The following is a 13,648-nucleotide window of genomic DNA, read 5'->3' on the forward strand; positions in this document are numbered from 1 at the left end:
AGCTTATAGAATAGCGTTATTTTCAGTGCCGATTTTTGGGGGCGCCATATGTATCTCCCTGTTTACATAGCCATGCTATCAGCTGCTGGAACGGTAATGCTGACACAGCCCTTTCACTTACTGCCTCCAAAATTAGGAGAAGTTAAGTGATTTAATGTTAACTGAGAGCAGGTAATGTGAGTTAATGTTAATATTAATCCATGACCTGCAATAGAAAATACTGGGAACTCCCCCAATATGTGCCACATTAAATTTGCAGCTATTGGATGGTAAAGTGCTGTAGAAACTCCAAATTTTACTGCGGTTTAGTAAATAGGCCCCCAAATTCTTATATATGTGCTAATGAATGCACATGCCTAATGTTTAATATGCTAGTCGCAGGGCATAGCCAGACTTCAGCGGGAGGGGGGTCCAGAGCCCGAGGTGAAGGGGCACGTTTTAGCCCCCCCCTGACGCCGCCGACCCCCCCGCCATTGCCGACCCCCCCCCCCTGCCATTGCTGCTGCCGCCGCCACCGCCAACTTTCCTCCCCCCTGCCGACGACCCTCTCGACCCCCTCCCGCCGCCAACCCACCGTCGCCTACCTTTGCTGGTGGGGGACCCCAACCCCCGCCAGCTGAGGTCCTCTTCTTCCCACAAAAGGCTTCCTTCTGTTTCTGACGTCCTGCACATTGTAGGCGCAGGACGTCAGAAACAGAAGGAAGCCTTTTGCGGGAAGAAGAGGACCTCAGCTGGCGGGGGTTGGGGTCCCCGCCAGCAAAGGCAGGTGACGGCGGGAGGGGGGGTCGAGAGGGTCATCGGCAGGGGGGTTCAGGGCCAAATCTACGGGGGCCCAGGCCCCCCTGGCCCCACGTAGCTACGCCACTGGATAGTCGGCACTGATTTCAGCACTGATTTTTTCATAGTAACATAGTACATAGTAGATGACGGCAGAAAAAGACCTGCACGGTCCATCCAGTCTGCCCAACAAGATAAATTCATAGTGCTACTTTTGTGTATACCCTACTTTGATTTGTACTGTGCTCTTCAGGGCACAGACCGTATAAGTCTGCCCAGCACTATCCCTGCCTCCCAACCACCGGCTCTGGCACAGACCGTATAAGTTTGCCCAGCATTAGCCCCGCCTCCCAACCACCGGCTCTGGCACAGACCGTATAAGTTTGCCCAGCACTAGCCCCGCCTCCCAACCCCCTCTGGCACAGACGTATAAGTTTGCCCAGCACTAGCCCCCCCTCCCAACCACCGGCTCTGGCACAGACCGTATAAGTCTGCCCAGCACTATCCCCGCCTCCCACCACCGGCTCTGGCACAGACCGTATAAGTCTGCCCAGCACTAGCCCCGCCTCCCAACCACCGGCTCTGGCACAGACCGTATAAGTTTGCCCAGCACTAGCCCCGCCTCCCAACCACCGGCTCTGGCACAGACCGTATAAGTTTGCCCAGCACTAGCCCCGCCTCCCAACCACCGGCTCTGGCACAGACCGTATAAGTCTGCCCAGCACTATCCCCGCCTCCCACCACCGGCTCTGGCACAGATAAGTCTGCCCAGCCTAGCCCCCCCCCAACCACCGGCTCTGGCATAGACCGTATAAGTCTGCCCGCACTATCCCCCCTCCCACCACCGGCTCTGGCACAGACCGTATAAGTTTGCCCAGCACTAGCCCCGCCTCCCAACCACCTCTGGCACAGACCGTATAAGTCTGCCCAGCACTATCCCCGCCTCCCACCCCGGCTCTGGCACAGACCGTATAATCTGCCCACGCTAGCCCCGCCTCCCACCACCGGCTCTGGCACAGACCGTATAAGTGCCCCACTATCCCCGCCTCCCAACCACCGGCTCTGGCATAGACCGTAAATCTGCCCAGCGCTAGCCCCGCCTCCCAACCACCGCTCTGGCACAGACCGTATAAGTTGCCCAGCACTATCCCGCCTCCCAACCACCGGCTCTGGCACAGACCGTATAAGTCTGCCCAGCGCTATCCCTGCCTCCCAACCTCCAGTCCCGCCATATATAGAATCTCCCCCAGACCGGGTATATTCGCAAGCACATAGATTTTAGAAATGCTCACTGTCTGCCCATGGCCATGCCCACTTTTCAACAATGCACCTTAGAATTAAAGCGCACCATGTTCCAGAATACACTTAGCGAGTTGTGTGCATAAATCTTAATTCCTGCCCATTAGTGCTGATAATTGCTTGTTAACATCCAATTAACAGTGCTGATTAACTAATTAACCAATTAAGTTACATGCACTTATAGAATACACTTTGATTTCCACGCAGAAATTAAGATAGGATGTATAGAATCCTGGGGTAAGGGCTTAATGTCCTTTAGTAAAAGGCCCCTTAATCTTCTTGGAAATCATGTTGCCGTCAAGTCCTTGCATTATCTTGAAGGACCTCTGTTTTGGTTTTAATGGTTTAGTCAAATTCATTCAAAACAGTTGAGGTACTCAAAATGCTTTTTTCTAATCTGTAAATTTTGTGAACTTTGTACTGAACGCTACCTGACATCGAGATTACTCAGGCACTGAAATTATAATTTATTGAACATTTCATGACAACCTCTTAAGATTATGCTGTTATTGCCGGGATTCCAAAGAGCCTTCTACAGAGCATTTCAGATAAAAGGGCATTTGGTGATAGTGTGTTTAGCTTCCTGTTATGGATTGCTAAATAAATACATCTCTTACAAGCACATTTTCTTTGTAGGTAAGGCATTCATATAATTTTAATATCCTAAGTAATTTTTGTGTTTTATATTTAAACATAAAAACAAAACCTTATCAGTGAAACAGCAACAATAATGAGCAAACCTGAAGCCAAAGCAAATCTATCCGTGACTGGGTTAACAATTGCTGGCCATGCTTCTAGAAATGGACCCAGACTGAACATTTTCAATGCAACCCGAGAGATCATCTCCCTTTTAACATTTCATGAAAACTCAGGCTGCTATTTTTTTCTGGAGACAATGGAATTAGTTAAAAATGGGTAAAACCGAATCTAGAATACTGCCAAGTCAAGCAGGATACTTTTACCACTGCTGACATTTGATCACGATAGGGATTCTATATTTGTCCTTGATCCTGACCTAATTATTCGTCTGAATATCTTTTTGAAAGGTCATAAATTGTAATCAGGGTTGCCTATTCTTATAATTATTACTCAGTCTCATGGAACAATTTTTTCAGTATTAATACTGAAAGGTAATGAGCCAAATTCCATATATTGTGCCTGAAAAATTGGCGCCGAAAAACCATGTTATTATTCTATAAACTACGCCTAAAGTTAGACACACATTATAGAATATGTGCAAGTGCCGTTCTTGTGACTTAAATTTGGTGCACCCATTTAGGCCACGTAAAACCAGGCCTAAATACCTGCACCTAACTTAGGCACAGATCGGGTCTATTCCATAATACTAAGGCGTGTAGGTGCCTATGCATGTACAATGCGTGTCAGATTAGAACTACGTCTGGCTACCGCGTGCCCTGGGCGGTAATTCTAATTTTTATGCATGTCCGATATGCACATCAGAAAATATTTTTTATTTTCTACCGCATGGCATTAACCAGGCATAATCATAGTAACATAGTGAATGACGGCAGAGAAAGACCAGTACGGTCCATCCAGTCTGCCCAACAAGATAAACTCATATGTGCTACTTTATGTGTATACCTGACCTTGATTTGTATCTGCCATTTTCAGGGCACAGACCGTAGAAGTCTGCCCAGCACAAGCCCCGCCTCCCACCACCTGCTCTGCCACCCAATCTCCGCTAAGCTTCTGAGGATCCATTCCTTCTGAACAGGATTCCTTTATGTTTATCCCACGCATTTTTGAATTTGAATAATCGGCAGTGTATGCGCGCTGACAATTACCGCCTGGGTAATGCATGAGACCTTACTGCTGTCAATGGGTGGCGGTAAGGTATCAGGCTCAAAATGGATGTGCCAATTTTTTTTTGATGCATATCCATTTTCGCCCCCCAAAAGGCCTTTTTTGCAGGCATGCTGAAAAATGGACCTGTGTGAATCCAATACATGTGCCTACACCAGTACAGGCCATTTTTCGGCGTGCCTTAGTAAAAGGGTCCCATAGTTTTTAGGAATGCCCACAACCTGCTCATCTACGCCTATGGCCACGACCCCTTTTCAGCTGTGTGCATTAGAATTTACACGCACCATGTTATAGAATACACCTAGAAAGTCGTGCATATAAATTCTAATTAAATCCAATTGGTGCCGCTAATTGCTTGCTAAGTACCAAGTATCATCGCTGATTGGCTTGCTAATCAATTAAGTTGTGTGTGCAACTTTAGGCACCATATACAGAATTTAGGGGAATGTGAGTAGAAATGATGATAATTGAATGTTGAGCATTTGTTACCCTGTACATATGGTATACAAATTAATTGCGTCAGTCAGACACCAAAAGACCTAGAACTTAAGATACACAAATATCTTCAAACAAATCCGTCAAAGGAAGTGCATTACTATTACCACCAGAAAATGGGAAATCCAAAATGATGTACAAAGTGGCAGATCTTGATAAAATGAAATCTTGAAATTTATTAACTAACTAACTAACTAACTAAACTAACTAACTAACTAACTAACTACTAATCTATCATCTATCATATCTATCTATCTATCATCTATCTATCATAACATGGTGATTGGAAAAAAGGGAGCCCCCTACATTTTGTCAACTAATTTTGTTGTTTAACAACATAAAATTTAAGTAAAATTGGGTAATTCGTACCAAAGTAAATGTTGAGCAACATTTTGCATAATTGGCTGCCAGAACTCACTGCTTACTAACTTCTTTCTATAGCAAAAGTGCCCCTATCCATGCTTTCCTAAGGCCCTAAGAGAAGACCTTGAGGAGCTGAGCGTTTGCTGAGGGATTTTGGGACCTACTGTACCTTTTTTTCTTTTGAAGATTATCTTATGAAGACTGTACCTTTTTTTTGAAGACTATATATTACGAGGGCTGTACCTTTTGTTTTGAAGAATTATGATTTTGGTATGAAATTGCCTTGATAATAAAATACTTGGCCCTGAGTCCCAGTATCAGCAGCATTCTGTCCTGGAACCCTGAGAGCCCCACAGGCTTGCTGGCTCCACCCCAGAGGAGGAAACGGACCCCTCCCCCTTTTACACATTGCTTCACAGAAGTGATCTATGTGCATGCCAATACAGGAATTTTTTTTATTCTTTATTTACAAGCTTTTTATTATTACTGTACCACTTGGTTTCCAGTAGAAAGTTCTTGCCTCTTAATGTAACATTCTTGGGTTTAGACCTGTTAAAAAGTATAAAAGTCTTGAAAATTTAGGACCTGATATTCAGCCGTTGGCAATTTGCTGACCATCACTGGCGTTATTCCCGATACTCAATACCAGGCTATGTCCAGGCATGGGCACTGAATTTATGGTTTTGCAGGGGCCTGAACTCTTCTACAAGAAAAGAATCCATAGAAAAGCTCTCTTTCAAGTGTTTTATTGCTCTTTCAAAGTCAATCTGCAAGGCTCCCCTTTTACTGAGGGGGAATAATCATAACATCTATTATTTTGTCCAACATCCCTCTCTGAAGCCTTCCCCAGTAACAGGGCATAGCTCTGTTACCCTCCTTGCACCACCTGGAGAATACCACTTGACAAACAGGATTCACAGGATATGCAAATTAACCACTCAGAAGGCAAATCTTCTCTCAGGAGCTATACTCTTAATTACTCTGAAGGGGTAGTCTTCTTGCACCAAACACTTTAGCAAGCACTCTTGAACTGACCTAGTGATTTGGATTATTCTTCCCCATGTGCATCACTATTGTGATAAAGTCAAATCCAGGATAGTTGGGTTAAGGCAGTTTCAGTCTGAAATACAAGTCCCAGAAGGCATTGCAGGCAAGCCAGAGGGGGAGATGAAGAACCCGGACTGGACTCCTAGCTGCACTCAGGGAAGACATGGGTGTAAGCTGGCAGGTTGTGTAGAGTGGCTGCCACTAGGCGGAAAGAGAGTTAGGAAACCCTGTGTGCAGGAGCTCATCATTGGTCTCATTAGTCTAATGCTTAACTCAGCTGGTTTGGTGTGAGGAAGCTAATGGAAGGAGAATGATTGGTGGTGGTAGCTGAAGCCAGGGATTGATTAGGCAGGTGGGAAGGAGTCCCAGCAGTGGAGTTCAGTTCAGGAGAGAGAAGCAGAAGGAGAAGGAGTTGCAAGCTGAAAATCCTTGGGCAAGGAGGTCCCTAAAGTACTGGCAGTTACAGGCTGAAAATCCTTGGGCAGGGAGGTCCCTAAAGTACTGAAGCGGGCTGAAATTCCTTGGGTGAGAGGAAGTCCCAAAAGTATTGAATTCACTGTGAAGCTGATGCAGGGGAAAACCCTTGGGTAGAAGAAGTCCCTAAAATATTGAACTCTCCTGAAGGTAAAGAGGATAGAAGGTAGAAACTGCTGCTTGGTGACTGAACTGTAAGAACTGTTTGTCTTGGGAATTGAATTACTGTTTATTGTGCACTGGATAAAGAGCCCAGACTTGAGCCCGTAAGCCTGTATTGAATCCTGGTATGTGCTATGCTGCTGTTGGAACTGTGTACTAGAAACCTGCATGGAATAAAAGTCCTTAAGATTGAAGTTACTGGTGGACATCTATTTCTTCATTGTACCGGGAGCCTGTGGCTGGAGGAGATTGTTCTATCCTTGGCTGCACCAGAGAGGTACCTGGTTACACTATGCATTTGTCCACATTAAATTTCATCTGTCATCTTCTATAGATAGCACGTAAATGCAAGGTGGCATACATATGCAAAGAGGAGCACAGGCATATCTCCAAGTTACACGTGTAACTTATAGAATATTGTCAGTTATGCACATGGCATGGAACACTACGGCATGTAATTTTACCAAAAGGATGGTGGAGGAGTGGCCTAGTGGTTAGGGTGGTGGACTCTGGTCCTGGGGAACTGAGTTCAATTCCCACTTCAATTCCCACTTCTGGGCAAGTCACTTAACCCCCATCCCAGGTACAAATAAGTACCTGTATATAATATGTAAGCTGCATTGAGCCTGCCATGAGTGGGAAAGCGCGGGGTACAAATGTAACAAAAACAAACTTTAGGTGCGCCAAATACTGACTTACACTAGTATTCTCTAACAGCATCTTGGTGCTAAGTGAGCATCAATGGCGTAACTAACTGGAGGCACACAGTTATAGATTTGCCTCCTTAGTTCAGTGCCGTAGCGAGGGCTAATGGCACCCGGAGTGGGTCGCCGCTGCGCACCCCCCCCCGGGTACAGCATGGCGCCACCCCCCCCTGCGGCGCACCCCCCCGGACCGCAACCCCCCCCCGGACCGCATTCTTACCTGCGGGAGGGCGATCCGCCCGAGTGCACGTCACTCGGAGCTGCGTCGGCCCCGCTGGTTCCCTGCTCTCTCTGCCCTGGAACAGGAAGTAACCTGTTCCGGGGCAGAGAGAGCAGGGAAACAGCGGGGCGGGACCCCCCGAGCGCGTGCACCCTCCCGCCCCTCCCACCCCCCTTCCTACGCCACTGCCTTAGTTTCTGAGAAAATAAATACTTTTTCTCTGTGCACTTCTTTAATGTGGTTTACATTGTTTATAGGTTGTGAGATGATCATCAATAGATCAATGTGTAGTGTGTGAGACTTCTGGATCTGTACAAGACAGCGTATAGATATTTGATGGACCACATCAATGAGGATCTTGCACCAGTCTTTTGGGAAATATCCATAGTAAGGTCATTTGCCACAATAATATGAAGCAGGCGTTTTTGCTGAAACATGAAGAGAAACGGGAGAGAGAAAAAAAAAACATTCTACAGAAGACAAGACAGCAAAGAGCAGAGATGGCCAAGGGGATAATGATGTCACTAGAGCTTCACTTGGGTTAATAATGAAACATGGCCATGTAAGGAATTCAGGTTTAACTTTGCACCAGCCTTTCTAATTTTTTAGTTTTATTTTCAATTACTGTTCATTATTGATAACTGTGGGTATTTGTTGTTTGAATTATTTTTTATTAGGGGCCTCACGTACTAACACATGCTTGAAGTTCACAGGTTGGTACCCGGTTTTTCAAAACTTTTTCAAACTTTTTGCTCATTTACATCCCTTAGTTAAACTTAATGCAAACATTATGCATTGCCACAGCCAGAAACCTTGGGGATCCAGAATGACTGCTGGCCCAATGTGGCCACCCGTGGTAGTTCTGGATGGAGCGTGCGCTATTTGCGGCGCTCTGGAAATTTTCTTTTTTTCTGTAGTGCGGCGCTAACCTGGTGGTAATCGGGCATCACTTAAGGGTTATCTTACAGCATGGCAAATTTTGGGGGGCATTTTACCCACTGCGGTAAAAAGGACCCTAGCGCGCAGGCACAACAGTCCCCGTGCTACTGCAGGGCCCTTTTCCCCATAGCTTAGTAAAAGGACACCTTAGTGCATTCCTGGCAGTGGCAGCTTATGAGAAATTTATAAAAATATCTTCTCGCTTCACGTGACAGAATTAAAGGGCCCAAATCCGAGGCTTCCTTGGGGTGGCCTCACATCACTGGAGAGCCAGTGGATCCCATACTCCCCTCACCCCCACAGCACTGACATGGGGCATCAATGAATTAAGAAATGGTCTCCTCAGACCTCATCCCTCAGATAGGACCTCCAATCCTTGGTACCTATTCTGTCCCTCAAACCCCAATATGGGGCACCAATGAATTTGTAAAAAGTGGATCTGCATCCCCAAACTGCAGGGAATCTCTGACCCCTGGTTCTAATGTGTCCTCCCAGCCCCGGTGCTGGACATAAATATCTGTAGAACTCTTAACCCCAAGAAGCTCCACCCGGTAAATAAAATAAGCAGAGGGCCAGCCCTGCCCCTCTTCCCCATACACACTGAAATGTGGTGTTTTTGTTAGTCTCCAAGTATTTTGCGCTATATTTCACACAAAGTACACTTTTGCAAAATCATTTCACATTTTAGTGCTTGAGGCCCTTGGATTGAAAACTGGTTCCAGATTGCCTCAACGGTTTCTTCAGTGCTGGATACATCTTACTCCGAATCGGAGAAAAAGTTTCTTCACTCAACGTGTAATTAAACTCTGGAATTCGTTGCCAGAGAATGTGGTAAAGGCGGTTAGCTTAGCGGAGTTTAAAAAAGGTTTGGCCGGCTTCCTAAAGGAAAAGTCCATAGACCGTTATTAAATGAACTTGGGGAAAATCCACTATTTCTGGGATAAGCAGTATAGAATGTTTTGTACATTTTTGGGATCTTGCCAGGTATTTGTGACCTGGATTGGCCACTGTTGGAAACAAGATGCTGGGCTCGATGGACCTTTGGTCTTTCCCAGTATGGCAATGCTTATGTACTTATTTGTACTTATGTACAAGAAGGGACTTATCTTGTTTTTCTTAGAGAATGTAAGAGGAAAATCCAAAACGACAAATCCCTGCATGCTGTGAGTAAATCCAGGACTGGATCAGCCCTTATGAGAAAATCTGGAGCCAGTAGGACTATCCTTCGTTTTAACATGTATTTGAGTAATATGTATTAGCTTGATATTGAAAGACATATACGTAATAGAGAGCCCAGTGAAAATCATTAGAAACAGCCGTGGTACTATCTGCATCATCCCAGTGTGGTACTGGGGCCCAGAATGGACAGAGGCAAAATTTATCCAGCCAGTGCCCAGTGGCTGGCATTTAAATGAAGCACTAGCCATGGAGTTTGAATATTGTTTTCTCTCTCTCTCTCTCTCTGTTTTGCAGTTCTTTTTAAATTTTATACATATTAGGGGCCCTGTTACTAAAGATTTAGCACATATTGAGCTACTACTGAAAAAGATGTGAGCAAAATATCTACTATAATAAAACGCACCCTCAACGTTCTGAGGACACTGACGTCACTGCAGGCACTCACACACCGGTTCGTAACTTCATGGTGGTGAAGCCACAACACTCACCATGTCTGCATGCCCCGCCCTTGCATCACACGTGATGACGTCGAGGGCAGAACACGAAAACAAGGCAAATCAACACACGGGGAGCAGTAGGGAAACACGCGCAGCGTGTTTTCCTACTCCTCCCCTTCCAACACATCCCAGCTGCAAACAACGACGTGCCCATCACCCCGGCCCCTTTCACCACATCGCCCCGCCCCTTTCAAGGTACCGGCCCGCCCCCGGTACCACACTCTTCCCCTCATCACCTTCCCTCCCCCCTGTCACCTCCCATCCCCTTACGCCACTATCTCTGGTGGTCTAGCGGTACCTGTTCGCTTGGGCAGGAATGAAGGAACCCCCGCTTTCATGCCCGGAGCGCTGCTGCTAGCTGCCCGGCTGCATCGTCTCTGAGTCCGGCTCTCGGCGAATCAAAATGGCCGCCGAGAGTTGAAGCTGCCTCGCGAGACTTCAACTCTCGGGCCATTTTGAAACGCCGAGAGCCGGACTCCCACACGATGCAGCAAGGAAGCTAGCAGCACCGCTACAGGCAGGAAAGAGGGGCTTCTTTCTTTCCTGCCCCGACCGAACAGGTACCTCTAGACCACCAGGGAGACAAGCGTAAGGGGGGGAAGGGAGTCCGGTGCCGGCTAGGGCCCGTTTCATCAGCGACAGAAACGGGCCTTTTTTACCAGTAAATAAATATTTATGCTAAGTAAATAAATATGCTAAGAAGCCATTTTTTTAAAGTATGGTATTCTTAGCATTTAGTGCGTGTTAATTCCATTAGCACATACTAAGCTTTAGTAAAAAGACGCCATTAATTTTAAGAATTTTCCATTATATCAAGATCTTCCACAGTTAAAAAATAAAGCCACAGAACAGCCATATCTTTGACAAGTAATAAGGGGTTAAATCAGTCATTTAGAGAGCTGCATTTTGCTGGATAAAGGGACAAAATATGAGGAATCTCATGCCTGTTAAAATAAATAAATAAATTCATGGCAACATTTCATTTGCAAATGAAAGTACTGATAAAATTATACACTGGCTGGCTATATCCCTGGTGAATAAGTTGCATGTTGTAAATAACAGCAATGTAGACCATCAACCATGTCAAATAGATTTTCTCGTGTTTGGAAGATTTCTAGCTAAATGAAGAAGATCTTATGTAGCAGCCGTCATAAACCTGTCCACCATGGTATCAGCCTTTATAACATTTTATTTTGAAGCAAAAAGTTAGAACGTTTTTATTTTATATTAGAGAATTGGAAAGTTTTATCTAGAATCGCTTGTCTCGCTAACCTGTTGTTCATGATTCCTAGAGCACCCCCCCTCCAGAAAAGCCATTTTGTCTGGTGTTGATGCAGACGGTCCTGGGGTAACCATTGGCAGTCTCGGACAGCTGCTTTGTAGGATGGCCAAAGAGACTTTGTTTGAGGCTGTGAGATCTCTCATTGAGATCATCTCGCCAGAAAGCCTCCTCCCCTGTATCACTGTCGTAAGACCTGTCTTTTCAATTGAGAAGGGGTACCTACGGAATCGGGATCCAGGGGTGATTGCATTGCGACGTCCCAGGCGGGTATTTGTTTTATGGCACTTTGGACAACATCTGCATCGCAGTTTTCTCAACAGCCAGTTTAAAACTTGTTTAATGATAATTGAGATGACATTAAAAAGAGAGTAGATGCAACACACTCCCAGCAGAATGAATATACAGTTTCCAAATCGGTACAGTCCCTGATGCTGGTACACTGCGTTTTTGGCTGCTTACCAGATCTCCAAAACCAATGGTGCTGAAGGTGACAAAACAAAAGTATAAAGAATCAACGTAATTCCATCCTTCCATCGGGGTGTACATAGCTGAGGCACAACAAGAAACTATGATGGCGAAAATACCCAGGATGAGCATCACATGATAAACTGAGGGCTTCCAGCCCACCAGGCTGTCCACTTCGGAGATAGATGACCCTCTTCGAATGGTTGGAGGTAGAAGACCATTTCTTCTCAGCTGTCTCTCATGACAAGCCTTCATGATGAAAGCCAAAAGAGAGATAATGCGCTCCAAGAACAGGTTGAAAAACAGGATGGTACCAGCACACCCCAGACCATAAAAGATGAGGAACACCTTGCCAGCTACTGTTGCAGGTGTGGTCATCCCAAACCTGCAGAAGCACAGAGAAAAATAGGTTGTATTAAGCTCATTATGATGATATACCCATAGCTAGGCATGCCAGGCGCAGTAATTCCTCGTACTACTGACAATTCTCGCTTAACTCTACACAATGTAATCCATAACCAAGTTGTAACAAATTGTATTTCCATCATTTATATCATATTGTAAGCCACACTGAACCCGCAAAAGGTGGGAAAATGTGGGATACAAAGCAATATAATAAATAATTGTTAAAATTGTATCGCATTGAGGTCCTGATTTGCTATGTTTTTCCCATGGACACGGAATAGAAAAAAAAGTCCTTAATGAATGAAGTCCTAAAGATTTTAGTTAGGCAATTTCTCTGTTTATTAGTTCAAGATATATAGAAACAAGATATATCTTGTTTTATGCACTATATGAATCAATAATGTCTGTTTAGTTTCCAGTTTTGTTCATTAAGGGGTACTTTTATTAATGGCGGTGCGCTGAAAAATGGGCTGCGGTAGTGTAGCATGTGTTATGGACACGCGCAGATCCATTTTTCAGCGCACCTGTATAAAAAAAGGCCTTTTAAAAACTTTTGCCCAAATGGACATGCAGCAAAATTAAAAATTGGCGCGCGTCCATTTTGGGTCTGAGACCTCACCGCCATCCATTGACTTAGTGGTAAGGTCTCTTGCATTAACCATGTGGCAATCACCTACGCGCATCAAGTCAGCGTTACCCCGCCCGATTTTCGCCACCACCAGAAAATAAAATATATTTTCTGGCGCATGTAGCGGACGCACGTAAAAGGATGAAATTACCACACGGTCACGCGGTAGCCAGGCGGTAACTCCAAATTGACGTACGTTGGGCACACCTAGGCGCCTACGTGGCTTTGTAAAATGGCCCCTAACTTTGCTATATCGTCTCTCACAGATGGCAGCAGAGTAATGTACAATAATACCATAGATAAAATCAAGAAGTACAACACAAAACCCCACTAGAAACAGGAAAGCAAGAAGTGACAGGAGATATAATAGAGAAAAGCAAAAGAAGAATAGCATGTGGTAAATACCTATCTCACCTGCCAGCTGCGCTCAGGGGTTTCCATACTGTAATCAATGCTGAAAACCAAAGTACAGAAATGTGTTTTAAGATCAGTTCTAATTTTTTTTAGGAATATCCCCCCTAGAGAGGCAGTGGAAGGGAGCTCCAAAGGAAGGATCAAGATACAGGAATGCTGAGCACCTAGGGAATAAAGCAAAATATGGGGTCTTATTGAGGACAGCAAGAGGTTTAGGAGGGGAGAATGAAACCCTACTAAAGGAAGGGGGTTTTCAGAAACAGAAGGAAAAAAAAAAAATCTTTGGTTAAAATGATTGGGAACCAGATTATTCTCTGGCTGTACGTGATCTAGGAGAAAGCAACCATTCCAACTGACATTCTGCTCTGGCAGTAAGCTGCCTTGTGGGCAGAGTTGCCAGAAGGCGGAAAATTTACCAGCCCAATTTGTGGCCAAAAGTAGCCAAAAAACAGCCCAACAGTTTCGATGCCAAAA

The 13,648-nt window shown here is 45.2% G+C and overlaps 1 protein-coding gene across 1 annotated transcript in view; it reads right to left on the reverse strand.

Annotated features, from left to right (window-relative positions):
* Positions 1 to 5,213: 5,213 nt before the first annotated feature.
* KCNK12 (potassium two pore domain channel subfamily K member 12) overlaps positions 5,214 to 13,648 on the reverse strand; it is a 63,867-nt gene continuing 55,432 nt past the window's right edge. The window contains 5 exon segments of the mRNA XM_030194585.1: positions 5,214 to 5,307; positions 11,253 to 11,280; positions 11,283 to 11,360; positions 11,363 to 11,705; positions 11,707 to 12,112. Of these exon segments, the coding sequence (XP_030050445.1) occupies positions 5,214 to 5,307; positions 11,253 to 11,280; positions 11,283 to 11,360; positions 11,363 to 11,705; positions 11,707 to 12,112 (949 nt within the window).

The sequence above is a fragment of the Microcaecilia unicolor genome, chromosome 3, assembly GCF_901765095.1.
Source record: "Microcaecilia unicolor chromosome 3, aMicUni1.1, whole genome shotgun sequence".
In the NCBI taxonomy this organism is placed as follows: Eukaryota; Metazoa; Chordata; class Amphibia; order Gymnophiona; family Siphonopidae; genus Microcaecilia; species Microcaecilia unicolor.